Raw genomic sequence first — 26,506 nt, 5'->3', positions numbered from 1 at the left:
CCATTGGCGGAGACGGTTGCGCGTCGGAGGCCCGAGCGGCCCAGCCCGCGGCCCGCTCCGTGTCAGTCAGTCATGGAGCGGCTGCTCAGAGCCGCCGCCGCGGGGGCGGCGGGGCGCGGGGCGCGAGGGCCCGGCTGAGCCGACAGCCGTCGGAGCGAGACCCTGCGGCAGAGAGACGGAGGCGGAAGCAACCCGATCCCACAGGCGGCGGCGGTGGCGGCGGCGGCGGGGGGAGCCGGAGCCGCCTGGGATGTTCAGTGAGTGCAGGGTGCACGAGTGGGGAGGGCCGATGAGGGGATCGCGAGCCGCGCGCGCGCGCGCGCGGGCGGGCGGGGGCGAAGGGGCCCTGCGGGGCGCGGCGCGGCTCCCGCCGGCGGGCAGTGGGGGTGGGGCGCGGGTGGGGGCGGGGCGGGGCGGCGGCGGCGGCTCTGCGCGGGCGCGGCGGCCGCGCCTCCACCCTCGGCCTCCCGAGTCCCAGGCGGCGCCGGCGGCGTGGCCTGCAGTCGGCAGCCGCACCTGGAGGGGCTGCGCGTTTCTGCTCTGGGTGGGTCCTGGCGTTCGGCTGCAGAGTCGGGGAGGAGATGGGGCGGGGGGCGGGTGCCCTGGGGGAAGGGGTCCTGAGCGCGCGGCAGCCGGGCGGGGAGCGCAGTTCGGGGTGTCTCTTCCCCACTGAAGGGGAAAGGCAACCGGCGTCTCTGGGCGAAGTCGAGAGGAAACTTCGCACATGGTGAGCGTGCGTGGGTGGGTACGGAGCCGACCTCTGTGAGTGACGCGCGGGAGCCGGAGCCCGGCTGATGCCCGCCTGCAAGGTGGCTTTTTAGGCTCCGTACCTCGTGACAGCGGCGTGGGGTTGGTGCGCGTCGGGCATGTTACTGGTTTTCCCACCTCGGGAAGCCCCCCGGCTCTTGGGAATGCATTCGGCAGGCTAGCTAGGCGTTGGTCCGAAGCGAGTGGATGGTTAGGAACGGCGGTGTCATTTTAGACTCGGCCGAAGTGGAGTGCGGGCACTGCTTTTTGCAGGTCGCGCATCGGTTGTGAAAGTCGTTATAGTTACAATGCGGATCCCGCAGGCCGGAGGGTTCTGGGATCAAAAGGTGAGGCTGCCAATCCTGCGCGGCGTTCGTCTTAAATCCTCTCAACTCTGACCTTGCAGATGGGAATCTCGGACTGGTAACTCCCGCTCTCAGCGGTTGCGTGCCCTGAGGTGAGGCGCTGTGAGGGCGGAGTTTGTCTCCTGTTTGGGAGGTACAGGCGTTCCGATACACCTGAGGTTGGGGGAGTAGGGCGTGGGGGCCATTCCCCAGCGTTGGTCACGGCCCTAGCTGAAAGCGGGGCTAATGAGCAGAGTTTGTACTTACGGGAGAAGCTTGATAGAGTTTTTGGAGCTTGCCGACGACCTATTTGAAACTGTGTAGCTATGTGTGTAGTTTCTGAGCCTCCATTTCCTCACCTGTAAAATGGGATGATGCTTCATAACGGTGCACCTTTTTAAAGGTACCCAGAAACAAGAATCTTGTCTATGAAAATGGCTGAGAAATAAAAAAGCACTCTGTAAGTACTAGCTATTGTAATTTCCGTCTTTGTGGAATAGTATCCTTCTAGGCCTTAAATGTAATGTATATTAGCTTTGGCTTTATGCATTGAAAACCGTTCCTGTCTTGAAAGTAAGTGTTAAACTAGAAAACCAAGAGGTGGGCTTGCCCTGGCCGTTTTACTTTGTCATCAACAAGAAATTAGAGTATCTTAATAGTTTTGTTTTTCCTGTCTCTAAATGTGAGGTTTATGTTTCTATCACTGTAAAATTCGGTACAGGCCTCACTTAACTGGCTAGTCATTTTTGTTTGTTTTTGCAAATTATGTTAGCACCTATGACAGATGTGTCTGGGGGAACGGAGGGATTTTGCTTTTGCTCATTTGTTTTAGCTGGCAGGGGACTCTAGGGATCATCTGTTAAGCGAGCATTATTCTGCGGACAGCACCAGAAGTCTGGCTTGCAGCCTCGCTACCGTGTGACGGTCGCTTTCTCGGGTAGTAACTGTTCTGATCCTTCTCCCAGCAAGCATCTGATCTGCATTCCCCTGAAGCCACCTGTCAGCTGTAGAATCCATGAAGCGGCAGGGTACTATAAAGGGCCAGAGCTCGGACCCTGGGCCCAGATAGCTTGAGTTTCCATTTTGCCACCTACATAGCTTTGGGAAGTTTCCTGACTTCTCTGGGCCTCGGCTTTCCCGCTGGAAGAATGTTACCTACTTCAGAGAGTCGTCGGGAGCTCAAGAGCATAATCTGTGTGAAGCACTTAAAACAGCGTCTTACTAGTGGTGTATTTGCGCTAAGTGTTAGGTATCAGCAGTGGCAGTTAGGAAACAGACCTTAGTGTGGCGAACACTGATAGGGTTTGCTCCTGGGCTTGGTGGGTGAAGGCCCAGTGATTAAGGAGGCTTTGGGAGAAGAGATGGCTGAGAAGCCAGAGTAGGTTTTAGCCAAACCAGGTTGGAAGCCAGTGTTTGGGTGTCTCCACCAAATGGACGGGCCTTGTTCAAATATTTATTTATTTTATTTGAAAGAGTTGCAGAGAGAAGGAGAGAGGTAGAGAGAGATGTTCCTTCCTCTGGTTCACTTCCCAGATGGCCTCAATGGTCAGGTGGAAGCCAAGAACTTCTTCTAGGTCTCTCTCCCACGTGGGTGGCAGGGGCCCAGACACTTAGGCCATCTTCTGCTGCTTTTCCCAGGCCTTCATCATGGAGCTGGGTTGGAAGTAGAGCAGTCAGGACAGGAACCGGGGCCCATATGGGACGCCAGCATCACAGGGGGTTGGCTTTACCACTGTGCCACCATGGCAGCCCCAATAGAAAGTTTTAAAGCTGAGGGTGGATGGCATTAGATTAGCTTTTGGGAACGAGTGGGCCACAGTCCTATGGTACTGGGTTGAAAGCAGGGGAAGCCCCACTACCTGCCTTAACCGCCTGTGACTCCAAAAGGGAAGTGACAGTTTGGCAGGGACTGGCTTTTTATCCAAATCTGGAAGTTTAGGGAGAACTTAGAGAAGGCAAGAAGAGCCCTTAGATGATTCCAGGCAGCCTTCTTCAAAGGTCTGTTCAAAGTGTGTGTTGTATATGCCTGCTCGTAAGGCGGAGTTTGCCCCAGAAGTCTCCCTCTGAAAAGAGGACGTTGCCTCGTGTTGAGGACTCCACGTTACAGGGCACTCGGCTGCTCTGATTTGAACAACCAGGTGGTGTGTAGGAAGAACAGACTGGGCTGAAACTACCTCGGCTGGTGCTAGTTTGGGACATTTAGTCAGTCAGTCTTACAGAAAGAGTTATACAAAGCCAGAGTCAGTAATTATTCCCCAGGGGGTGTATCTCACAAACTGCCAAGTCTTAGATGCCTTGGGAACAACATTTGCAAATCACAGAAAAAAAAATCAATACAGTAAGTGATAAATGAAAAAAGTTCTACCCACCTGTGTAGGTGCTGCTCGTTAGAGATGAGATTTCCAGCAGGAGCATCCTGTGTGGATTCAAGAAGTGCTCTGTTGAAACCAACCTGGCAGAGAGGGAGGAAAGTGGAGTTTTATGGTTCCTAGCTAACTGATCCACAGTCCCTGTTGTTTAAGATGTGTGTGAGTAATGGAGTGGAATTGTTTCTAATGTATCACGTTATATATTTTTGAATATGCAAATGTGTTAAATGTTATAACTAGATATTTTACTTTCATCCTTAGGATGACCCCCCAAAATTTTTTTTAATTTCCTCATTACAAGGGAAAGATTATCTTAGATTTGAGCTTGCCTTAATCTGATGTTGTATGGAAATTAACTGCTGTGTTTCTCTGTTGAAGCAGATTCTCTTTTCCTTTCTCAGTTTTTAACATTAAGGTTTAAAGAGTGTTGTGTACTGGTAAGGTTTAGAAAGTTATAAAAAATATCCATTCATAATTCTTTGTTTAGCAAAAAAGATGTTCTTCTGGTAAGAAGCATTGAAATATGTTTGTATCTTATACCTTTACAGTGTTGAGCAATGATAAAAAGTAGCTTTGCATTTTACAAAAAATAGTTTTGGAGATTTTGTAACCAGTAAGCAAAAATATTTTGCAGCACTTTGTAAATTAAAATTTTAAGGTAAGATGCTGATGCATTAGTTTCACAAGGTAATATCCCCCTCTGGAAGTGTGCTGTCCAATGACAGTAACCGTTGTTTGCATGGCCAATGTGCTGCTTACGTTAAAATGAACGATTCAGTTTCTCAGTTACACTGTCCACATTGTGATTGCTCAGTAGTCCTATGTGGCTAATGCAGACTTAGGACACTTTCATCATTGCCCAAAGATCTCTTGGACAGTAACGCTCTAGGATGGAAAATTGAAGCTCATAGCACTCTGACACGCACCATTCTCCCCCAACACACAGTTGTTTCACTGTCATTAAAGCATCTCTGAAACCCCATTTACTGCATTAAAATTTGAAAAGATTTATTTTCATTTTACTTAAAAGGCAGAGAGAAAAAGAGAGAGAGAGAACCTCTATCCACTGGTTCACTCTCCAAATGGCCGCAACAGCCGGGGCTGAGCCAGGCTGAAATCAGGAGCCTGGAACTCCATCTAGGTCTCCCAAGTGAATGCAGGTAACCAAGCACTTGAGCCATTAGCAGGAAAGTGGATCAGAAGCAGAGTAGCCAGTACTTAAACCAGGCATTCTGTTATGGGGATGTGGGCATCCCAGCCCACAACTAAACGCCTGGACCAAAGGCTGCCCCATTTGCTGCATTTGAATTCAGTTTCAGGAGCAGTGGTAAGCATAGGAAACACATTCCCTATCATTCCCAGAGGGAACACCCAATTTTTTCCTGTCTGTAGTGATGTTTGCAGATAGAGATACATGAAAATTTTATGTGGTCAAACATAGTGAATAGAATAACTGTCCAATTCTGTAAATTATGCCATATTCCTCTGTCGCTCCCCGTCTTCGTGGAGGAACGACACAGGACCCTGCGCTGTTCTTTTGTCTGCTCGGCCCTCCCCGGGTTTGCTGCTGGTTCTTCCCGGGTTGGCTACCAACCCTTCCACCTCCGTGGAAGGGCGGTTCCCCCTGCCACATTCCCCACTTCCGCGGGGGAGCGGCACACCGCCGGCCGGCTCTCTCGGGGGCTGCACAGGTGTTCCTCTTAGATGTTCCCCCTAGATGTTCCTGGTGCATGCCGTCTCTCTCCTCCTTTATAGTCCTCCTCCGCCAATCCTAACTCGGCTGCCCACACGCTGAGTACGCTGCTCTCCTCCAATCAGGAGCAGCTCCTGCAGCTTGTCAAGTTGGTGAGAGGCAGCTGGGTAGAAGCTGTTGCCTCCTCTCCCAGCGCCATATTGTGGGAGAGCAGATGCATAGAATAAGTCTTAATTCCAGTAACTTAGTCTAGTCCGAGTTGCTCCCCACATTCCTCCATGTTCCAAGCTTTATATAAAAGCGATTTTTCTGTGGTATATAAACAGTATTGAAGTAGGAATCAAATATTTGTTGAGCTCGAGGTTCACAGAAATCCAGAAAGATCGTGAACCTACAGTGAATCGTCAGGAATTCCAAGCAGAAATGAGATAGTACTCATTTTAATGTGAGTTTTAGAGATAAGGAAAGCCTTGTACTCAGGAATCTCTTCATCTGTTTGAGGGAACTGAGGAACAGGGACGGCAAGGGTGGACAGGCAGCACGGAGGTGGTGGTGTTAGGTCTGGGAGTAACACCAGGTTTGTCATTTGCTCTGGCTGCATTCTAAAGCTTGATCCGAGTGGGAAAATATTGGAATAACCCAGTGGAGAAGTACAGTATCAGCAGTGAGGACAGGGAGCAGGGATGATTCAGGTGTACTAGCCAACCACTCTGTAAGCTGAGAGCGAAGTCTCATTCAAAATAGGAAGTCGATGAGCTCTTAGAGTAGGAGAGAAAAAAAAAACTGTTATGATGATAACTGAGTTTTTTAACAGTGGAAAATGGCACCATCAACCTGGCAGGAAAATATGAGACATTCTGAGGGAAAGATAAGTTCTGTTGTGAGCATGTTGAATGCCAGGTGTTCAGTGTGAAAACATCTTGTTAGTCTGTTGAGCTCAGGGAAGTAGTCTGACCAGAGACCACCTAAGTGTGACTTTGAAGGGAAGGTAACTAATGAGAAGCAGAGCGGAGGGAGGAGAGTGGGAAGATAGGCCTGAAGGGAAGCAACCCAAGGGGAGCGCAGTCCGAGGCAGGAGGCGGGCTCAACATGGTCCAGTCCTGCTGGCTGACCCGGAAGGTGCTGAAAAGTGGCCTCCACTGGACAAGAATGGAGGAATCACAAGTCTCAGTCAGTCGCCCTCTAAGGTCAGAAGCAGGGTGAGCTGGCTGGGTTAGGAGACATGTAAGAGTTTGGATTGGCTAGAGCAGGAAGCTGTAGGGAAAGTAGTTGAGAGAGACTTCTGGAATGTTGAGGCGGTCCCATCTAATGGAGAAAAGCATTTTCTCCAGGGATCTGTCTGTCAGGTTTTGTGATTTCCACACAGTCCCTACCACCAAAACTCCAGGCTTTACATTGCATCCTGAGCCCCGCTATGGACCATTTTATTTATAAGACACCATGGGGAAGAGCAGAGCGTCTAGTTCAAGTGTTATAACTATCAATCTGAGCAAATACTAAGTGAGAAAGGCTATCATAATTTTAAAATTACATGAGGTGTAACTAAAACTGCAAATATGGCTTATTTATTTTTCAGCTGTGATTTATATCTTCACAAAGTTAGTTGAACATACTTTCTCATGATGATTAGTACAAATGCTAATTTTTAGATCCTACTTAATTAAAATGACTTTTTGATAGCTATTACAACCGTTTATACTACTGCAGGTAAATAGAATACCTAGTAGGTACTTTACATGGCATCTCATGTAAAGTATAATATAATTTTTTATCTGTCTTTAGCCCAGATTTGCAAGAAAAATACATTTACTTAAAAAAATAACTAACTCTCAGAAGACAGTTGGGGAGCTGTTTGAAAAATTGTGAGGTGTGTTTGCAAGGGCTCATCTTGAATTCACCCTACTCAAAGCTGCCACCTTATAGGAAAGGGGAACAGTGTAACTTGAGTATCCCTTAGCTGAAGTGCTTGGAACCAGAAATTTTGTAGATTTCAGTCTTTCTCATATTAGAATATTTGAGAACTCTTTATCAGTTCAGCATCCTTAATCCAAAAACATGAAATCCAAAATGCTCCAGAAACCAAAACAGTTTTGAGCATCACTGCTCAAAAAGTTGTGGATTGTGGAGCATTTCAGATGTTTAGATCAGGGTTGTTCAACCTGTGTTCTTGGCGTTCGACAGAACTGTGTAGTACTATGATGTGATGAGCCAGTGGTATCTGTGCGTGCACCTCTCTTCCAGCCATATCTTAATAGTTGTCAAAAGTTCATGGAAATGTGCATTGTGAAAAAATGCATACTTTTTTTTTTTTTTTTTTTTTTTTTTTGACAGGCAGAGTGGACAGTGAAAGAGAGAGACAGAGAGAAAGGTCTTCCTTTGCCGTTGGTACCCTCCAATGGCCACCACTGCCGGCACACTGCGCTGATCCGATGGCAGGAGCCAGGTACTTATCCTGGTCTCCCATGGGGTGCAGCGCCCAAGCACTTGAGCACTTGGGCCATCCTCCACTGCACTCCCGGGCCACAGAGAGCTGGCCTGGAAGAGGGGCAACTGGGACAGAATCCGGCGCCCCGACCGGGACTAGAACCTGGTGTGCCAGCGCCGCAAGGCGGAGGATTAGCCTAGTGAGCCGCGGCACCGGCCATTTCATTTTATACCAAAATGAACTATACCTTTTAATTCTGTGTCTTCACAAATTTTCTGAAGTACCCTAGTACATTTAAACATCAGTAGTGGGGTTAGCATGCAGAGTGAAATAGTTGAAGAGATTTACTAGTCTGGCTTGAGTGTGCCTGGTTCTGGATAACTTTATATCCCTATATTTCTGTAGCTGGATGTTAATAGTGGGGTTGTGGTTTTCCTGCACAATTATATAGCCACTTTATTGAATTATTAGTGAAGCAGTAATCAGCTGTCTATATGTGATAAATAGATACACATTGTGTCAGAGCCCTCATTTTAATTTCCAAAAATTCTGTTATGTGATAGAAGAATATTTGACATCTGTTCTTCTTCTTTTTTTTTAAGATTTATTTATTTATTTGAAAGTTATAGAGAGAGAGGAGAGGCAGAGAGAGAAAGAGGTCTTCCATCCGCTGGTTCACTCCCCAATTTGCCACAACTCCTGGAGTTGCACTGATCCGAAGCCAGGAGCCAGGAGCTTCTTCCGGGTCTCCCACGCAGGTGCAGTGGGCCCAAAGACTTGGGGCATTTTCTACTGCTTTCCTAGGCCGTAGCAGAGACCTAGATCGGAAGTGTAGCATCCGGTTCTCGAACCCGACGAGATGGGATGCCAGTGCTTCAGGCCAGGGTGTTAATCCACTGCGCCACATGCTGGCCCCATCTGTTCCTACCTTTAACAGTTATTATATAAATTGAAAATTATGAGAAGTTTTGAAAATGTTGCAAATTATAATTATATGCAAACCCAATTCAGATTTTTCAGATTTTATCATTTTAGGAAAAACAGGGCAAATTGTGTGAAATTGCCACGTTCGTGTCATGTCTGAGTATCTCAAGAGAGTTAAGTCTATTTTAAGGAATTTTTTTCTCTTCCTGTGTCCATTAGTGGATATTAGTACCCTGAAACTCATCCTGGAGGTGCAGGGGAAGGGGGACCAATTTGTCTTAGAAACCTTTCTTTAATGTATTGTTTCACTAGACATATGTGTACCTAGGGATAAAATCCAGCTAGGTTGATTGGATCGTATCTCTGGTGTTTAAGGTCAATGTGGTTATGGAAGAGAGTTATGGCCAGAATCCCTGTGCTTATGCTCTTTGGTCTTAGAGTTGGCTCCTGTCCCATCCTCAGGGAGGGTGTGAGGAGGTCCCTCGCATACATGATGGTTTGGATTCAGAGAAGCTCCCATTTAGGGCAGTGAATTTGGGCACACTCGTTAGAATCAGGATCTGCCAATCAGTCTCTAGCAATCCCGAACATGGCCAGGTTTTATTATTCATTCTTCCTCCTTGAATTATTATGAAAAAATAGGATTTATCCCCATTCAGCTCATTTCCTACCACTTTCAAGAATTTATGAGACATATTCTAACATATAAACATAGCCTCTTACTGTTTTGATGTTTTCCTGTACCTTTGCTTCAAGTGAATTGCAAAAGAGATAAATAATTTACTAAAGTGAAAACATGTGGATCATATTCTTAGAGCTGGTAGCCTTTTCCTATCAAGAAAAAAATACTACATCCCCCTTCTCCATTATTAACATCTCACTCCATCAACATTATTTATCAGTTTCTGCCTTGCTCAGATCTCTTTGATTTTTGTACTGCCTTCTGCCTGGTTGCTCCCATCCACCACCACCCTCCCCCCCCTTTTTCCTGGTTCACTGCTAATTAACACCTCTCACAGAGTAGGCTGAAGAGATAAAAGGCTCTGAAATTCACACTGGCCCTGTTTGCTCTTTGTTAGCATCCCTAATGAAAGTTCTATGGGGCTGGTATTAAATGGAGTCTGGGGTGATCTATAGGGTTTGTTATCTGTGCTCTTCCTTTTTGCTGTAATTGAACATGGCTGTATTGTCATTGGGAAAATAAATGAAGTGGAAGAGAGTACTGAGTTTGTCTCTTAACACGGCCCCTTAACATGGCTAGTGGCCCTATACTGATGTTACCATCTGTGGATCTCACTGGATTGGGTGATCTCCCAGACCCCTTAAAACCTTGCATCTTGTGGTTTCCTCCAACAAAGGTCATGAAACGAGTGCGCACCGAACAGATTCAGATGGCAGTGTCCTGCTACCTCAAACGCCGGCAATACGTGGACTCAGACGGTCCCCTGAAGCAAGGACTGCGGCTGTCCCAGACTGCCGAGGAGATGGCGGCCAATCTCACAGGTAATGAGGGGCTCTGCTGTGCCGCAGGGGGACTCACGGCAGTGCCCATGTGGAATTACTTCTCCTCTCAAGACAGCACTAGAGAGCAGACTATCCAGAAGACTCAGTAAGCGGCATCGGGTGGATGGTGCTGGCCTCAGAGCCCTTGTCTGACCTCCCAGTCTGTGCTCGCTGCCACATCTGCAGGCCTCTGGGGGCTCCCCTGCCAAAGCCCTGTTTCCTGTTCACAGTGTCTAGCTCACGTTATCTGTACCTGATGGCATGTGCTACTCTTTGTTTCTGTGAAGTCTTGTCCTGTGAGACCCTTACGTCCCTTCTCACACAGGTACCCCTTTAGTTTGGACCCTCTCACACAGAAGTCACATTTGTTGGGTAAATGAGTACTTTGGGATCAGTAGTTGGAAATGCTGATACTGTAGATGTAGTCTAAGGCTTTTAAAATTTGTTTTGTGACTCGAATCTATGAGAAGGTCTCCAGAAAGTTCCTGGAAAACGTGTATTCTGAAAAAGTCTGTATGGATTTAAAATTTTTGGCACCAAAATAAACTTATCTTTTAATTGTGTTTTTCCATGAGCTTTTTGAACTACCCTCTTATTTGAGAAAAACTTGTCTTGACTCTATCTGGAATAAAATGTAATTGTTGTATAGCTATTTTGTGAGGTCAGCTTTTTGATGATATGATTTTCTTACATGGAATTTGTATACAGTACTGGAGATTGTGGGAAAACATCACGGTGTTGCTTTGGGATGTGAACTACTGTAATCGCTCTGTGGCAGTGGTGCTGGAGCTGGCTCATTCCCATCTTAATACGCTCAGCCTGGGTCCTTTTCTCCTCCTTGTTCCTGGCCTTCCTCTATTCTTCTTGTATCTGTCACCAACTTTTCCATGCCTTAATGGTTTCGGGGTCCACATTGGTCACAGCGGTTACCACAGCTCCCTCGTTTCATACCACTGTTAAAGTCAAGGGCCCAGCCTTTTATGCTCAAAGGTTTATTGCCTTTGCTATAGCAGAAGAGCAGCAGAACAGTACAGACCTGAAGATGTCCTCAAGAAGAGGTTCCTGACTCCCTCTGTAGTTTTTTGGACTGTGGGAGCAGTAATTGTGTGCTGTGGTTGATAGAAAGTAGGAATGACCACTGGTAAAGGGTCTTTACTCTTCTTGGTCATCCTCATTTAGATACAGTGGTTTATGAGACAAGTCTGTATTGCTCCTGGAGGACTGTCGGAAAAGTGAGAAACATGGGATCTGGTTGTCATAAGTAATTCTGTCTTCATTCAGACGTTCATTGACTATCATCTAGACCAAGTGCTGGGAAATTCTAGAGACAGCTATTTGCTCCTGTCTCCTGAGAAGCTAAATTTTCTAATCAGGAAGTGAGGCAGGTACATCAGTGGCTATAGGAGAGTGTGATGTAGTAAGCTCTGTGAAGATGGGGTGCTTTGGGTTCAGAAGGCACAGAGAACATGATTGTGGCATTATATAGACAGGTCAAAGGAGGGCTTCCCCAGAGGTCTCCTGGCTCTTGGCAGTTGGACAGAGGGCAGTAAGCAATAGAAGGATTGAGCTGGTTTTCAAAGAACCATTCAGAATATACAAGCAAGTTGAGGAAGGCATCTAAGTTATTGAATCTAAATTTTAGTAAAGTTAGTCTGATGGCAGTATTGATTGAGGAGGGAGTCAGGGACTCTACAACAGTTAGAAGTGAGAGCAGCCCAAGGTAAGAAAGTGGTAATGGGAATGCAGAGGAGAGAGTAGATTGTCGGACCCTCTGGGACTTAGTGACTGATTAGATAAAGGTGGGGGCACTATGAAGGTGAGGGAGGAGTCCCGCTCTCCCACACGAGCTATCTAGCAGATCCTCCTGCTTCCAGCTGCTGAGTTCTGGTAGGGTCTTCCGACTTTCTTCTCATCTGTATCTCCCTTCTTGTGCCTTCTATCTGCTGCTTCACTTTCCAAATGCCTGCAACAGCCAGGGTTAGGCCAGGCCGTAGCCAGTAGTCTAGACTCCATCCAGGTCTCTCACACGGGTGGGTGGCAAGAATCCAAGCACTTGAGCCATCATCTGCTGCCTCCCAGGATATATTAATAGGAAGCTGGGCCAGAAGTGGAAGAACTGAGACTGAAACTGGCACTGGAATATGGGACGTGGGTGCCTCAAGTAGAGGCTTAACCCATGGTACTACAATGTCTACCCCAAGGAGTTTTCTTTTGAGAAAGCATAGACTTCATAGAATGGGATTAAGTCCATGTTTACATATTTAATATAGAGACTCCAGCCTGCTTCCCCTCTTTAGCTGCCTTGAATGATATAGCCAGACACATCTACAAGGAAAAGATTGTCCCATGGTGAGTCTGACCTACCCACCATAGAAGAGTGAAAGACATTGATTTGGGCACATGACATCTCCAGTGTGGCCTGGAAGATGAGTGACACCAACTGCAGAATATTCATCAGCGCTGGAACCATGAGACTGCTAGAAGAAATGTGTCCCATACGAGAGACCAATGAAAAGAAACAGAAGAAAACTTTAACCACCGTAATAGCTTTGGAACAAGAAAATAATGCTTTTAGAGGAAGAAAAAACTTTCAAAGAACAAAAAAAAAAACACAAGTGGAGTTGAAAGTTGAGGAAACTTCCCAGAAAGTAGAGCCAAAAGGCAAAAATATGGACTATGGGAGAGAAAATTCATGGGTTAATTTAGCATATCCAGCCTTGAAATAGGTGTCTTGGGGCTGGTGCTGTGGTGTAGCAGGTTAAAGCCCCAGCCTGCAGTGCCAGTATCCCATATGGGTACCAGTTTGAGTACCAGCTGTTCTACTTCTGATCCAGCTCCCTGCTAATGCTCCTGGGAAAGCAGTGGAGGATTGGCCTCCTGCATCCATGTGGGAGACCCAGAAGAAGCTCCTGGCTCCTGGCTTCTGGCTGGCTCAGCTCTGTCTGTTGCTGCCATTTGGGGAGTGAACCAGCAGCTGGAAGACCTCTATCTCTCTGTCTCTGCCTCTCTCTGTAACTGTACCTTTCAAATAAATAAAATATATCTTAAGAAAAAAAACTCAGGTGTCTTAGCAGATAGGAGAGAATTTCAAAATGATTGAAGAAAATGGAGTCATTGTTGGAACTGGGAAGCATGCATTTCCAGATTGAAAGGGCCCACTAGGTAATACAGCCTGTATTTGACAGTGGCTCCACACCAAGGCATGTCATTATTAAGTGTCAGAACTTGGGTCACACACTTCCAGCTACAGCTCAGCTTTTCCTCTCTCACTTGACTTACTTATCCTATACTTTATAAACAGTTTCATTTCTCATTTGGTTAGGTGTCATGAGGGAGGGGGGGTAAACAGGTGTCATCAATGTCACATTTAACCACAACCCTCAAGATACCTTGCAAATGTGATGAAATGGCAGTTGCTATTAATGTATGCCCAGTACCCTCCTCCACCTGTCATGCCACATAATGGGTTAATAATTGTCTTTTTATCCTTGTCGTGTATCTCTTTTCCTCTTTAGTTCAATCCGAATCTGGTTGTGCCAATATAGTGTCTGCAACCCCTTGCCAGGCAGAACCCCAGCAATATGAAGTACAGTTTGGGCGACTGAGGAATTTTCTCACTGGTAAGTACTCAGCACCAGGAACTCTATTCTTAGAGTGCTGCAGTTTCCCTCTGGACCCTACTACGTGCCAGGCGTTATACTTGGTAGTAGAGATCACAGGTACTTCAGCACTGTCCTCGCATGGTCTCCAAAACTTTCGGCCTGTTGAAAGTCTGGAGAAAGTGAAATTGTAAGGTTAAAGTTAACAAGGGTGAGGATTCTGGCTGTTTTATCTGTGGCCCTCAGTACAGTGACTTGTGACTTATGTTAAATAAACAAAAGCTAAACCAGCTAATCATGATTCTTTGCCTGGTGGGATCACCCAAACCTGTATTGGTACTGCTACCTGGCTGTGGTTTTTCGTTGACTACAGTCACAGGACATGGTAATACCAAGTGATGCACAGGAATTTCCTTATGCCAGACATCCTCTTCCTCGCTGCCCTTATAAAGTGCCGGTCCATGCTTCCCTTGGTCATTGGGCCAGTTGCCCCAGGCATTGCAGTGGCTCCCTGCTTTCCCTGTTGATCCAGAAGTGTGAAGAGCCCACGCTACCTGGACTGCAGTCTTAGCTTCCAGGTCACTAGAAACACTGTTGTAGTTTAAGTTCTTCTAATATGTATACCTTTATTCTAAAATGCATGTATTATACAGATTAATTCACCTTGCCATAAATAGGGAAAGGGAATGTTAATCAGAAATACAGTGTTGTTGGTTTCTGTTAACCAAATAAGAGAGCCAGGATTCTCTAACAGAGTTCCTTAGTTTTGAACCCTGTGTAGATTCCTTTTCATAATTAAAGTAATGGCAGAATGTAAGTGCTGACTTAAAACATTTTTAATCTATTTACATATTAGCAACAACATGCTAGATACAAAATCTTTTTATATTTCTGTATAAAACCCAAACTCATAAATAAATACAAATAAAGTACCAACCAAACTATAAAAGAAAGCACCAAATGTACCAGATGGATTTTGCCAGAACTGCCTCACTCCTGCAAACAAAGGTCCAGACAGCGGCCGGCGCCGCGGCTCACTAGGCTAATCCTCCGCCTAGCGGCACCAGCACACCGGGCTCTAGTCCCGGTCGGGGCGCCAGATTCTGTCCCGGTTGCCCCTCTTCCAGGCCAGCTCTCTGCTGTGGCCAGGGAGTGCAGCGGAGGATGGCCCAAGTGTTTGGGCCCTGCACCCCATGGGAGACCAGGAGAAGCACCTGGCTCCTGCCATCGGATCAGTGCGGTGCGCCGGCTGCAGTGCGCTGGCCGTGGCGGCCATTGGAGGATGAACCAACAGCAAAGGAAGACCTTTCTCTCTGTCTCTCTCTCTCACTGTCCACTCTGCCTGTCAAAAAAAAAAAAAAAAAGTCCAGACAGCACAGGTAGCTATGATGCAGGCTAATCTTGGCTCAGCCACTCTGGGGGGTTTGTGCCCTGAGGTGGTTCTGCTCCCCTCACCACTGTGAATAACCTTGCTCTCCTATGGCACTCTCTTGGCCCTCATTTACCACAAACACTTTACTTAGGTGTCAGAGATACCTCTCCTCATTAGCCCATAACAAGTAAAGCTGTATACTCTTTGAACACCTTGTCATATGGTTTCATGGTATGAAAATATCAAATTAATAAGTAATGTAGTTTTTTTTTTTTTATATTTAGTTTATTTATTGAAAGAGTTAGAGGTAGTGACAAAGAGAGGGAGGTCTTCCATCTGCTGGTTTACTCCTCAAATGGCTGCAAAGGCCAGAGCTGAGCCAATCTGAAGCCAGGAGCTTCCTCCAAGTCCCCCACATGGGTGCAGGGCCTCAAGGACTTGGGCCATCCTCTGCTGCTGTCCCAGGCACACTAGAAGGGAGCTGGATCAGAAGCAGAGCAGTCAGGATGCAAACTCGTGCCCATTACAGGCCAGGGCTTTAACCCACTGCACCACAGTGCTTGCTCTATTAGTGTAGTTTTTGTTTGTTTGTTTTGTTTTGTTTCGTTTTTTTGCCAGGCAGAGTTAGAGTTATAGACAGTGAGAGAGAGTTATAGACAGTGAGAGAGAGAGAGAAAGGTCTTCTTTTTCCTTTGGTTCACTCCCCTAATGGCCGCTACAGCTAGTGCTGCGCCAATCCGAAGCCAGGAGCTGGGTACTTCCTCCTGGTCTCCCATGCGGGTGCAGGGACCCAAGCACTTAGGCCATCCTCTGCTGCCCTCCGGGGCCACAGCAGAGAGCTGGACTGGAAGAGGAGCAACTGGGACTAGTACCCATCGCCCCAACTGGGACTAGAACCCGGGGTGCCGGCGCCGCAGGTGGAAGATTAGCCAAGTGAGCCACGGTGCCGGCTAGTGTAGTCTTAATGAAATGAAGATGTCTCTGCAAAAGACAGTCTTTACTTTAACAAGATCAAAATCAGTACACTGATGGTGAGTGTTGTCATCTTAATGTTAGAACATGCTAGCGTGAATAGCCAGACTTGTTAACAAACCCACTAAAAATAAATGCTTTGATTTTACTGTAGGCAGTAGGTGCCAGAATTAACTAGAAAAACAAACACAAGCACCAGAAATGCTTGTAATTGTTTACTTGCTATGTGTTCATCCAGATAATTTTGAATATGCTTGCGTTCCTTGTTTTTTAGATTATCACCTCAAGTTTAAAAGATTTTTTTAAGAACTCAGGATATGTCTAAGGACTCACCAAGGTCTGAGGTCCCAATTTGAGAAGCATTAATATATAAGAAAAAAAAGTAAGCCTTGAGGCCTGAGTATAAGCCACTAAATTTTGTAAGAACTTGAAATTTGTGTTGATGTATATTTCTATTGATAGTGTGAAAAAATCAGATCCTGACAAAGAAGTGGTATGTGACAGTGGGATCTCCAGGAGGGGTAACAACACTGTATGAGGTCATCCTGATTATAAAGTCCTCACTTTTTTTTATTATAGATTCTGATTCCCAGCATAGCCATGAAGTGATGCCTCTCCTCTATCCTCTCTTTGTCTACCTCCATCTCAACCTGGTCCAGAACAGTCCGAAGAGCACAGTGGAAAGTTTTTACAGCCGCTTCCATGGAATGTTTCTGCAGAACGCTAGCCAGAAGGATGTCATTGAGCAGCTACAGACCACTCAAACCATCCAGGACATCCATTCTAACTTAAAGCTTCGAGCATTCCTAGATAACAAGTACGTGGTCCGTCTCCAGGAAGACAGCTACAACTACCTTATCCGCTACCTCCAAAGTGACAACAATACTGCCCTGTGCAAAGTCCTCACCTTACATATTCATCTTGATGTGCAGCCTGCCAAGAGAACAGACTACCAGCTCTACACCAGTGGTAGCTCTTCCCGCAGCGAGAGCAACGGCTTAGAGCCCCCTGACATGCCCAGTCCTATTCTGCAAAACGAGGCCGCCCTGGAGGTCTTGCAGGAGAGCATTAAGCGTGTCAAGGATGGGCCTCCCTCCCTCACTACCATCTGCTTCTATGCCTTCTACAACACAGAGCAACTGTTGAACACTGCAGAAATCTCCCCTGATAGCAAACTGCTTGCTGCTGGGTTTGACAACTCCTGTATAAAACTTTGGAGTTTACGATCCAAGAAGTTAAAATCAGAGCCTCATCAAGTAGACGTGTCCCGCATCCACTTGGCTTGTGATATCCTGGAGGAAGAGGTATGAATACCATTTTTCTGTTTTTAAAGATTTATTTATTTGTTTGAAAGAGTTAGACAGAGGAGAGGCGGGGGCGGGGGGTGTCTTCCATCCACTGGTTCACTCCCCAGTTGGCCACAATAACTGGAGCTGAGCTGTTCCGAAGCCACGAGCTTCTTCCGGGTCTCCCACATGGGTGCAGGAGCCCAAGGACTTGGGCCATCTTCTACTGCTCTTCCAGGCCATAGCAGAGAGCTGGATTGGAAGTGGAGCAGGTGGGACTCAAACTGGTGTCTATATGGGATGCCGGCACTGCAGGCAACGGCTTTACCCGCTGCGCCACAGAGCCGGCCCCAAATACCATTTTTCTTCCCTGCACCTGCCTTCCTAATTTCCCTAGAATATTCTTAGGAAACATGACAGATCATACAGAGAATGGACTTCCTTATTTCCCTCATGATATAACTAAAACCAAACTAATGCCTTTACCCTGTGCCATTGAGCTTCTGCTCATGGCTAACTTAAGAGGAAGAAAATATTTTTAACAGCACTAACATTAATGAGTGGTCAGTGGTTATTACTGTCTGAAATGTGGATGACCTCACTAAGCCTAATTCAAGATCTTTAGCTAATCGACTTTAGTTGAGATTCATAGTAGCTATCCATTTGTGTGTATGTATGTTTATGCAAGTCTAAGTAATTAGAAGTCGGATAGGTGGGTCACATGGTCTACATTTTAAACTAATGGATAGAATCATTTTCCCACAGAAGTTGGTACCATATCATAGTCTCAGCAGCAGTGAGCACACTGGCCACCTACACCCTCACTGCCTCTGAGGCCTGCGCAGGTTGTCTGGCTCCGTGTGCCTCAGGGTGTGTCTGTACCCCATTTTGGGAAGTAGCAGGAAGTAAGGCTGCCCAGTTGTCTAATGATCTGTTGTCAGATGGTCTTGGTTTGTTTTAGATTAATTGTTGAAAAGTGCAGGCGCAGCAGCCTGAGTGTCAAATCACTGAGAATTGCTATCTTAGAAGAATGGGGACCGTGACATTTTTGTCCTTTCACCAATGAAATGCAGGAGACTCTGACTAAGGTTACTTTGGATGGGAAATTCTTTGCACAGGGCTATAATATTAAAGAGTAAAAAAACACACTGATTAAATCCTGCTTGCTGATAAGTTTATCTGGAATATTAGGGAGCTCAATTAAGCCTTTTCCCAAGTTCCTCTTTTGTGAGTCACTGTCCAGTTAGTATAGCCTTTAGATTTTTTTTTAAAGATATATTTATTTATTTGAAAGTCAGAGTTACACAGAGGAGAGGCAAAGAGAGGTCTTCTATCCGATGGTTCACTTCCCAACTGGCCGCAATAACTGGAGCTGTGCCGATCCAGAGCCAGGAGCTTCTTCCGGGTTCCCACGTGGGTGCAGGGGCCCAAGGACGTGAGCCATCTTCTGCTTTCCCAGGCCATAGCAGAGAGCTGGATCGGAAGTGTAGCAGCCAGGTCTCGTGCCGGTGTTTCAGGCCAAGGTGTTAACTCACTGCGCCAGCCCCTAGCCTTTAGATTTTTAAAGAAAGGGATTCATTTATTTATTTGAAAAGCAGAGTGAGATAAAGAGAGATCTTCTATCCACTGGTTCATTCTCCAAATGGCTGCAATGCTGGGTCTGGTCCTGGCTATAGCAGGAATCCAGAGCTCCCCAGGTCTCCCACAAGGGTGGCAGCGGCCTTGCCTTCCAGGGCACTTTTAACAGGGAGCTGAAGTGGAAGTGGAGCAGCCACAACTTGAACTGGCCCTCTGAGGGAATGCCAATATTTCAGGTGGTAGCTGAGGTCATTGCATCACATTCCGGCCCCAGCATTTTTGATGGTTGCAACTGAGACAATATAATTAGAAGATTTTGTTATGAGTAAAGAGCCTGGATTCCTCGACTCCAGACATTGATTTTTAGAATTCTAAAGTACCCTCCAAAATATTTTTTTGTTGCACTTGTATTTAAATTTTCAAGCTTCTCTTTTCCTTGGAGGTAGGTCTTGCTTGGGAGTTCTTCACCCAAAACTGGGAAATACTGCCTTCATTTTACTTTCAGTTTTCTATAAATACAAAAAAAAAATCCTGATTGCTTTATTGGCTTCAATAATACAGAGTTTAGAGATTTTTCTAGGCATAAAGAAATAGTATGAATGAAGAGAGCATGATGATCGAACAGTAGACTAAAGTAAAAATGTTGGGGGTGGTGTGTAGCTCTACCGCCTGTGATGCCAGCATCCCATACGGGTGCTGGTTCACGTACCAGCTGATCTACTTTTGATCCAGCTCTCTGCTAATGGCCTGGGAAAAGCAGCAGAAAATGGCCCATGTGTGGGCCCCTGTTACCCAGAGCTGCTTCTGGCTTCGGCCTGGTGCCACCCGTTGTAGCCATCTGGGGAGTGAAACAGCAGATGGAAGAGCTCTCTGCCTCTCTTTGTCTGAATTTCAAAATAAATAAATAAATAAATCTTAAAAAGATTAATAAATAAGGTGAAAAATGTTAAGAGTCTGTTCTGGCCACCACTGAAAATTAGCCCTGTAACTCAAACTGTGTAAGTTTTCAGACACTGGGAGAAGTGTGTCTACAGACCCAGAAGTAAGGAACAGCATGAAGGATTCCCAGCGCAGAAAGAAATATAATGTGGCTGTAGCTGGAAAGGGGCAGGACAGGATGGGAGGTGCTTGTGAGCAATTAGAGGACAGGCAGCTAGAGGAGGGCGGCAGAGGAGAAGGGACAGTGGGTGGGCTTGAGTCCAGGAGTTCTGGGCTGTGGTGCTTATGCTAATCGGGTGTCTGCGCTGAGTTTGGCATCTATGTGGTGACCTCCCGGGAGCCGACCACCAGGTAGCCTTAGGAGGGGTGAAGCACCCCAGGTCAGAAACGCAGCAGGAAACTGATGTCTGTTTTCCGTGTTCATCGGTTGGCACTTGTCAGTAACCAGCTTTTCTATTGTCCTTCAGGCTGCTGCTGTCTCTCATATAGGCAGCAGCAACATGCTTGCTTCCCAATCTTAATCCATTCACCAGCTCAGCCATGTTTAATTTCTTTTTATCTGTTGACATGTAACTAGAGAAAATTCCAAAATTAAATGGCACACCCCTAAAAGTGCCCCAAAGTGTGAGCTAAGGTTTGTGGAGCTTTTTAGTCCAAGGAGCAGACCTCGTGGTGTGGGAGATTTTTTAGGGCCCCCATGATCTAGAGCAGGGCTAGTAGAGTAGAGCACAAATGGACATAGTTGGTTATTCATGGTTATTTTCCTGAATCTTCAAACTTCTATTTTATGCATGTTTTATAATGTATGTAATGTAGTTTATTGCATGAATATACTTTACAAATTGAAATTTACATTTGAGATGCATAATACCTGCTTACTGTGGGATGTTCAGTCAGAATTATAGGAGTCTCGGTGCTAATCCTGTTAGCAGGAGAAAAGGAAGGGAAGAGATTGCAGGGCTGAGTCCACCAGAAAACCTGGCTAGGTTACTTTAAGCTGTGGTCCTAGCAGAGAGCTGATGGTGATAACCAGCAGGAGCATTCTGGTTTCTCCATCTCTGGGTCTTCAGAGCCAACTGGGACTTTTCCGTAGGCCCAGGACAATCATTAAGATCCCTAGGGAGCACAGTGCCTAATTCCCCACTAGAGTGAAGACCCACTTACATAGCTTCTGTTCCAAATGAGGACCGCAGCTGACTTTTCAAAGGATCTTTGTAATTCATCCAGGGTCACTTGCTTCCATAGTCCTTATATAAACTTCCTGTGTACAGCAGTGAGTCATTCTTGAAATTTTAAAGTGTTGCTATAACCTCTTTGGAAAATAAAATTGTTAATATTCTTGGTAGCACTTAGTAGAACCATGAGCTCCCAAATGCTTAATGTGTTTTTAATGTTGAGTGTCTGGAATAGCTATTTTGAATATTCATGGATGTCAGTATTTGTTTTCCCTTAACTTTTTCTCAAATATGTACACATTGGAGGCATTCATTTTGTTTTGAATTTAATATTAGAGCCTTCGGAAATTTCATGGAAAATGTGTATTGTATAAAAACCTATTTGTGAATTTCCAAAATGTTTGCACCGTTCTCACTTGAGCAGCACGTATACTAAAACTGGACTATACAGAGAAGATTAGCATGGTCCCCTGCACTAAGCTGACTTGTAAATTCATGAAGCGTTCCATATTTTAAAAAAAAATGCTTGCACCAAGATAAATTTATCTTTTAATCCCATTTTCCACACACTTATTAAATTACCCCCTAGTTTCCAAGTAGAAAAAGAGTCTTTTCCTAAGCACCTAAGGCCGATACAATGCAAGCAGAGAACTGGTCCAAGGATCTATATCTTATTCCTTCCCTTTAGAGTTTGGTTAAAATTCATTGTAATTTATGCATTCCAGGGTAGAGACAGCTATAGTTTTAAGGAATTTGTGAGGGAATGAAGGAGGTTGTGAAAGCAGCATGCTTGGGGAGAAGGCAGCTTTTTCTTCCCAAATGCCATGATGGCTCTCTTCTGTCCTCACACACAGGAGATTATTTCCAGCAATCACATGAGTTGCTTGGCTTTGTTTAAAGCAGTTCTGGATCCATGTCTTGTTTTGGGACTTTGGGGGAAATGTTTGAGACCCTCCACAAGTTGCCGGCAACCTGGGGCTGGTCACAGTGTGGGGGAGGATGTAACTTACTGATAACTGCATGCTTCCAGCTTACTGTTAATTATACATCCGGGTTTTGGTTTTGGCTACACCCCAATAGCTATATATCAATCTTGAAATGAGACCACGTCTGCCTTCATCATTAACCTCCACCATGGAAGTAATGAACATGTCAGAACTTTTAAAAATAGAATAGACACAGGGAGCAACATGGCTTATAAAGCAGCCAAAACTGACAAATAAAGGAGAGGCCCATAGAGTAAAAGAATCAAAGAATTCAACATAAATTCCGGAGTAAACCTTTCAAATGGCATATATTAGAATTCGCATTGAAAGTTACCAGAAGCTACTTTTTGATCAGACTTTGAAATGTGTTATCCTTCACTTAAAAGATCCACAGTCATTACTGTGTAATAATAACCTTGCAGTTTTCCTTTTATGTGATATAGACTTAGCTGCAAGACGAATTTATAAAACAATTTGAAAATTGTCAGACACTTTATATTCAGTTGTGCAGTTGTAAGTTTTCCCGAGTGACCTTTAAGATCAAGGCCATTGTTGCTTACTAGGTAAATGCTGTTTCCCTTTTTCTCTATTTTTTTTTTTTCTCTCTTGGATTTGTTTTCCTTGTCAGACCACTAACCCTTTTCTCCTTGTGTGTCTTTCCTTTCTGACCCCTCCTCCAATGGGCCCAGGATGATGAAGATGATAATGCAGGCACAGAGATGAAGATACTGCGGGGACACTGTGGACCAGTGTACAGCACAAGGTTCCTCGCAGACAGCTCAGGGTTGCTCTCTTGTTCTGAAGACATGACCATCAGATACTGGGACCTGGGGAGTTTCACTAACACTGTGCTGTATCAAGGACATGCCTATCCTGTGTGGGACCTGGACATCAGCCCCTATAGCCTGTACTTCGCCAGCGGGTCCCACGACCGCACCGCCAGGCTATGGTCATTTGATCGGACGTACCCGCTGAGGATATATGCAGGACACCTGGCAGATGTGGACTGTGTCAAATTCCACCCCAATTCAAACTACTTAGCTACAGGCTCTACCGATAAGACTGTCCGACTGTGGAGCGCCCAGCAGGGGAACTCGGTGAGGCTCTTCACGGGCCACCGCGGCCCCGTGCTTTCTCTTGCCTTTTCTCCCAACGGTAAGTACTTGGCATCTGCTGGCGAGGACCAGCGGTTGAAGCTGTGGGACTTGGCCTCTGGGACCCTTTTTAAGGAACTGAGAGGCCACACAGACAATATCACCAGCCTCACCTTCAGTCCGGACAGCGGCTTGATCGCCTCTGCCTCCATGGACAACTCTGTGCGCGTCTGGGACATCAGGAACACTTATTGCAGCACGCCTGCCGACGGCTCCTCCAGCGAGCTCGTGGGCGTGTACACTGGGCAGATGAGCAACGTCCTGAGCGTGCAGTTCATGGCCTGTAACCTCCTTCTGGTGACTGGAATCACACAAGAAAATCAGGAACATTAATTTTTTAATTTTGTTAGAGTGGGCTGGGGCAGTGGTGGAAGGCCTCCAATTGCAGTCCTGCGACAAGCTGAGATTGAATCACTGGGTGACTGTGAAAGAGCCCCCTCTCCCCTTTCCCCTTTCTTCTGGGCACTCATCCCAGGCAGGCCCCCTCCACTCAGCCCCCCAGTGTTGAAGGACTGCAGGGAGACAGAGAGCGGGGGGAAGGTGGTGATGGCTGGACACGAGAGCAAGAATGAGATGCTACAGGGGTCACTCCCAAGCTTTCGCAGAGATCCCACTGGGACCTTGCACACGTGCACCTGCCTGCCTTGCCTCATTTTCCTCACCTGCCCGGGGCTGGGCTTGGTTGGAGGACAGTTGCAGAGGACTCAGGAGAAGCTGTGCGACGAGTGTCACGTGTGGCCCATCCCCGGGTGGAAGGGAGTTCCTTACAGGTGGAGGGATGCTGGGGCGGGAACCAGGAAAGGGGAGGGAATGGTCCTGGTAAAAAGTCTTTTCCTTTTCCGTAATTACAGAGAACCAGGATTTTTTTTATTATTATTATAATTATAATTATTATTATTATTGAGAAGAAGAAACCTAGCACTGGCAGAGGGAACCTTCTCTGCTTTTACCTTTCAGGTTTGACTCCTGGCACTGGCTGTGATACTTAGAATTTTGAGGTTCAGGGAATTCAGAGAATTTGGTAGCACAGTGTATTGGGAGAAAGGGAAATTTCGGGTTGACATGTTCCTGAAAGCGGGTGGGTGGGTTTGACTGCGAACATTTTGGGCTCTTGCAGTGATGGTGGGAAGGAGAGATTCTTTCCATGGCTGCACTTCAAGTAATAATTTTCTCCCCTGAAAAGAAAGATTATGATAAAGAATAATTTGGAATGATGCCGCAAGGTTAAATTAGAAAAATGGTGAATTTCCGAGTGACCATTTCTACAGAGGTGTAGCTCTTTCAACGTCTTTTTGTCCTGTGATGATCTGCTCCCACCTCCTGCACTGCAATATCAGTTTAATGAACACTTTGTGAATCGTAAGTACATACGCACGCATATCAAACTGTGCTCTGAGGATAAAGCAAGTTCTAATTGTGGAAAAAGGATTAAATATTTCTGTTTTCTGAAAAGAGTTATTTTGTATTTTGTTTTCTATTAAAATGTATTTAGTTTCAAAGAAAAAAAGGTGTTGGCCTTTCATTTAAACCCTGAAGACAGATGGGTAAGTCCATTCTGGGGTACTATTCACAGTGATAGTGAGCTTCAGAGGCCAGACCGGGCCCCAGGAAGGTGCATTCTTACCTGCCCTTGTGTTCTGTTTGGCTTCCTTTGAATCTTGATTTCACCTGGCATTCACTGGATTATTGGTGGCCTTTAATACTGTTTATATATCCAGGGTTGCCATGGGTTGACTGGAGACAACCGATTTTTCACTGTCTGATTATTTGGTAAGGTCTTATTTTCAGCTTCCTTTAAGGACCCTGCCATAACATCTGAAAGGGGCGGGAGAACTGAGTTTTTTAATAAATTCAAACTATGTATTAAGCAATTGCAAATGCTAATTCAGTGCTTAAATGATATTAAAATTGGGGACCACCATTGTGGCATAACAGGTAAAGCTGCCACCTGTTATGCCGGCATCCCATATGGGTGCCAGTTCGAGTCCTGGCTGCTCTACTTCTGATTCAGCTCCACTTCTGCTAATGGCCTGGGAAAGCAGTGGAAGATGGACCAAGTGTTTGGGCCCCTGCCACCCATGTGGGAGACCTAGAAGCTTTGGCGTGGCTGTTGCAGCCAGCTGGAGAGAGAACCAACAGACAAAAGATCTCTGTCCCTTCCACCCTCCCTGTAACTGACTTTCAAAATTAAATAAAATATGTTTAAATGGTATTAAAATTAATTGACTTTAATATGTTATAGATAGAATGGATTCCCTTTGATCAGAAATTGGAGGTCACATTTGCTAGAGTTAATATCCTTTAAACTAGCCCTCACTTGGTAGAAAAATAGTGTTTGTATGCCATGTGACATGATTGGAACATGGCACAGATGATTAAAATTGGACAGCTAGATTTTTATTTTCAATTATTAAAAAAAAAAGTACAAGGGGGCATTGTGGCATAGCAGGTTTAACCACTGTTTTCAATGCCTGCATCCGTATTGGAGTGTAGATTCAAGCCCTGGCTACTCCACACTTCAGTCCAACTTCTTGCTAATCCACTTGGGAGGCAGTGGAAGATGGCCCGTGTACTTGGGTTCAGTTAAGTGCACTTCAAAACAGAATTTCTGACAGGAACCTCAAGAGTTATCAGGAACACTCTAAAATTATGTGCTAATTTTTTTTTTACTAGAACCTGTGATGTTAATCAGAAATGTTTCTTATTCATAGAATCCATATATTTCAGACTGGGTAAAAACAGTCCTTTGGTAACTTAGTCTGAGAGTGTACCTTCTCCATGTTCTGCACATAAAACCTGGAGCCCAAAGCATTCTTACCTGTGGTAAGTGAGCTTCTAGGCTGAATTCTCTGGTATATTCCCGGAAATAATGAAATCCCTAAACTGTAGCAAACTGGTCTCCGAAGTGCAAGTATCAGCTGACTTAGGATGATTTGAAGGACCTTGTGTGTGTTTTGATGCAGACTTTCTCCTTAATTAAAAACAGAAATGTTTAGGTTAGTCCAATCACAGTACCAGCCCTGTCCATCTGTGCTCTATGATTTCAGTTGTTGACCTGCATGGTTGGCCTTGTTTTTTCTTTTTGGAAACTAATTTATATTAAAATTAATAAGTTGGGTAATTTGGCTTAATAGACTACCCTTCCTGAGTTCTGAAACTCTTAGAAGTATTGAAAGGGCCGTGTGCACATAGCAGGTGCCAGCGTGCACGTGGTGCTCTGGAGAGGGCTGTTATCCTCACTGGTCCTGCAAGCCTGGCAACAGCAGCTTGATAAATGAGACACCAAAAGCCCAGCCAAGCTGCCTTAGCCACCCTCACCCTCTGTGGAACAGTCACATGTCTTGAATGTTCCATCAATTCAATATCCTCATGTTCCAGCGAAAACATATAGCCCTGAAGATTTAAAAAAAAAAAAAAAAAAAAAAAAAAACCACTTCAAA

The 26,506-nt window shown here is 45.6% G+C and overlaps 1 protein-coding gene and 1 non-coding gene across 6 annotated transcripts; both read left to right on the top strand.

The window, feature by feature from the left end:
* Position 1: 1 nt before the first annotated feature.
* On the top strand, positions 2-24,573 carry TAF5L (TATA-box binding protein associated factor 5 like). 5 transcript variants are annotated; one of them, XM_089311563.1, is made up of 6 exons: positions 417-544; positions 1,154-1,204; positions 9,861-10,005; positions 13,521-13,625; positions 16,528-17,252; positions 22,602-24,573. In XM_089311563.1, exons 3-6 carry the CDS (start codon positions 9,864-9,866, stop codon positions 23,397-23,399), a joined length of 1,770 nt encoding a protein of 589 aa, XP_089167689.1. In that variant the 5' UTR covers positions 417-544; positions 1,154-1,204; positions 9,861-9,863; the 3' UTR covers positions 23,400-24,573. The 5 variants fall into 5 exon arrangements, with proteins under 5 accessions (XP_002717439.1, XP_089167690.1, XP_089167689.1 ...); XM_002717393.6 differs by lacking the exons at positions 417-544; positions 1,154-1,204 and adding an exon at positions 2-257; XM_089311564.1 differs by lacking the exons at positions 417-544; positions 1,154-1,204 and adding an exon at positions 52-257 and having other exon boundaries at positions 16,608-17,252.
* Positions 21,335-21,441, top strand: LOC127483614 (U6 spliceosomal RNA). Its single transcript, XR_007910055.1, has one exon. It is a non-coding gene; the product is annotated as a U6 spliceosomal RNA (small nuclear RNA).
* Positions 24,574-26,506: the final 1,933 nt, after the last annotated feature.

This window comes from Oryctolagus cuniculus, chromosome 13 (genome assembly GCF_051225735.1).
Source record: "Oryctolagus cuniculus isolate XC-2025 breed Fujian yellow rabbit chromosome 13, ASM5122573v1, whole genome shotgun sequence".
Classification (NCBI taxonomy): Eukaryota; Metazoa; Chordata; class Mammalia; order Lagomorpha; family Leporidae; genus Oryctolagus; species Oryctolagus cuniculus.
Note: the sequence above shows the minus strand (reverse complement) of the source record. Positions and strands in the feature narration are given on the sequence as shown.

What these genes read in the sequence shown, in the direction of transcription:
- TAF5L (XM_089311562.1), top strand. An exon ending in ACTGAGGAATTTTCTCACTG is followed by an intron (nt 13,626 to 16,527) that starts GTAAGTACTCAG and finishes TTTTTATTATAG; the next exon opens with ATTCTGATTCCCAGCATAGC. An exon ending in GTGATATCCTGGAGGAAGAG is followed by an intron (nt 17,253 to 22,601) that starts GTATGAATACCA and finishes CAATGGGCCCAG; the next exon opens with GATGATGAAGATGATAATGC.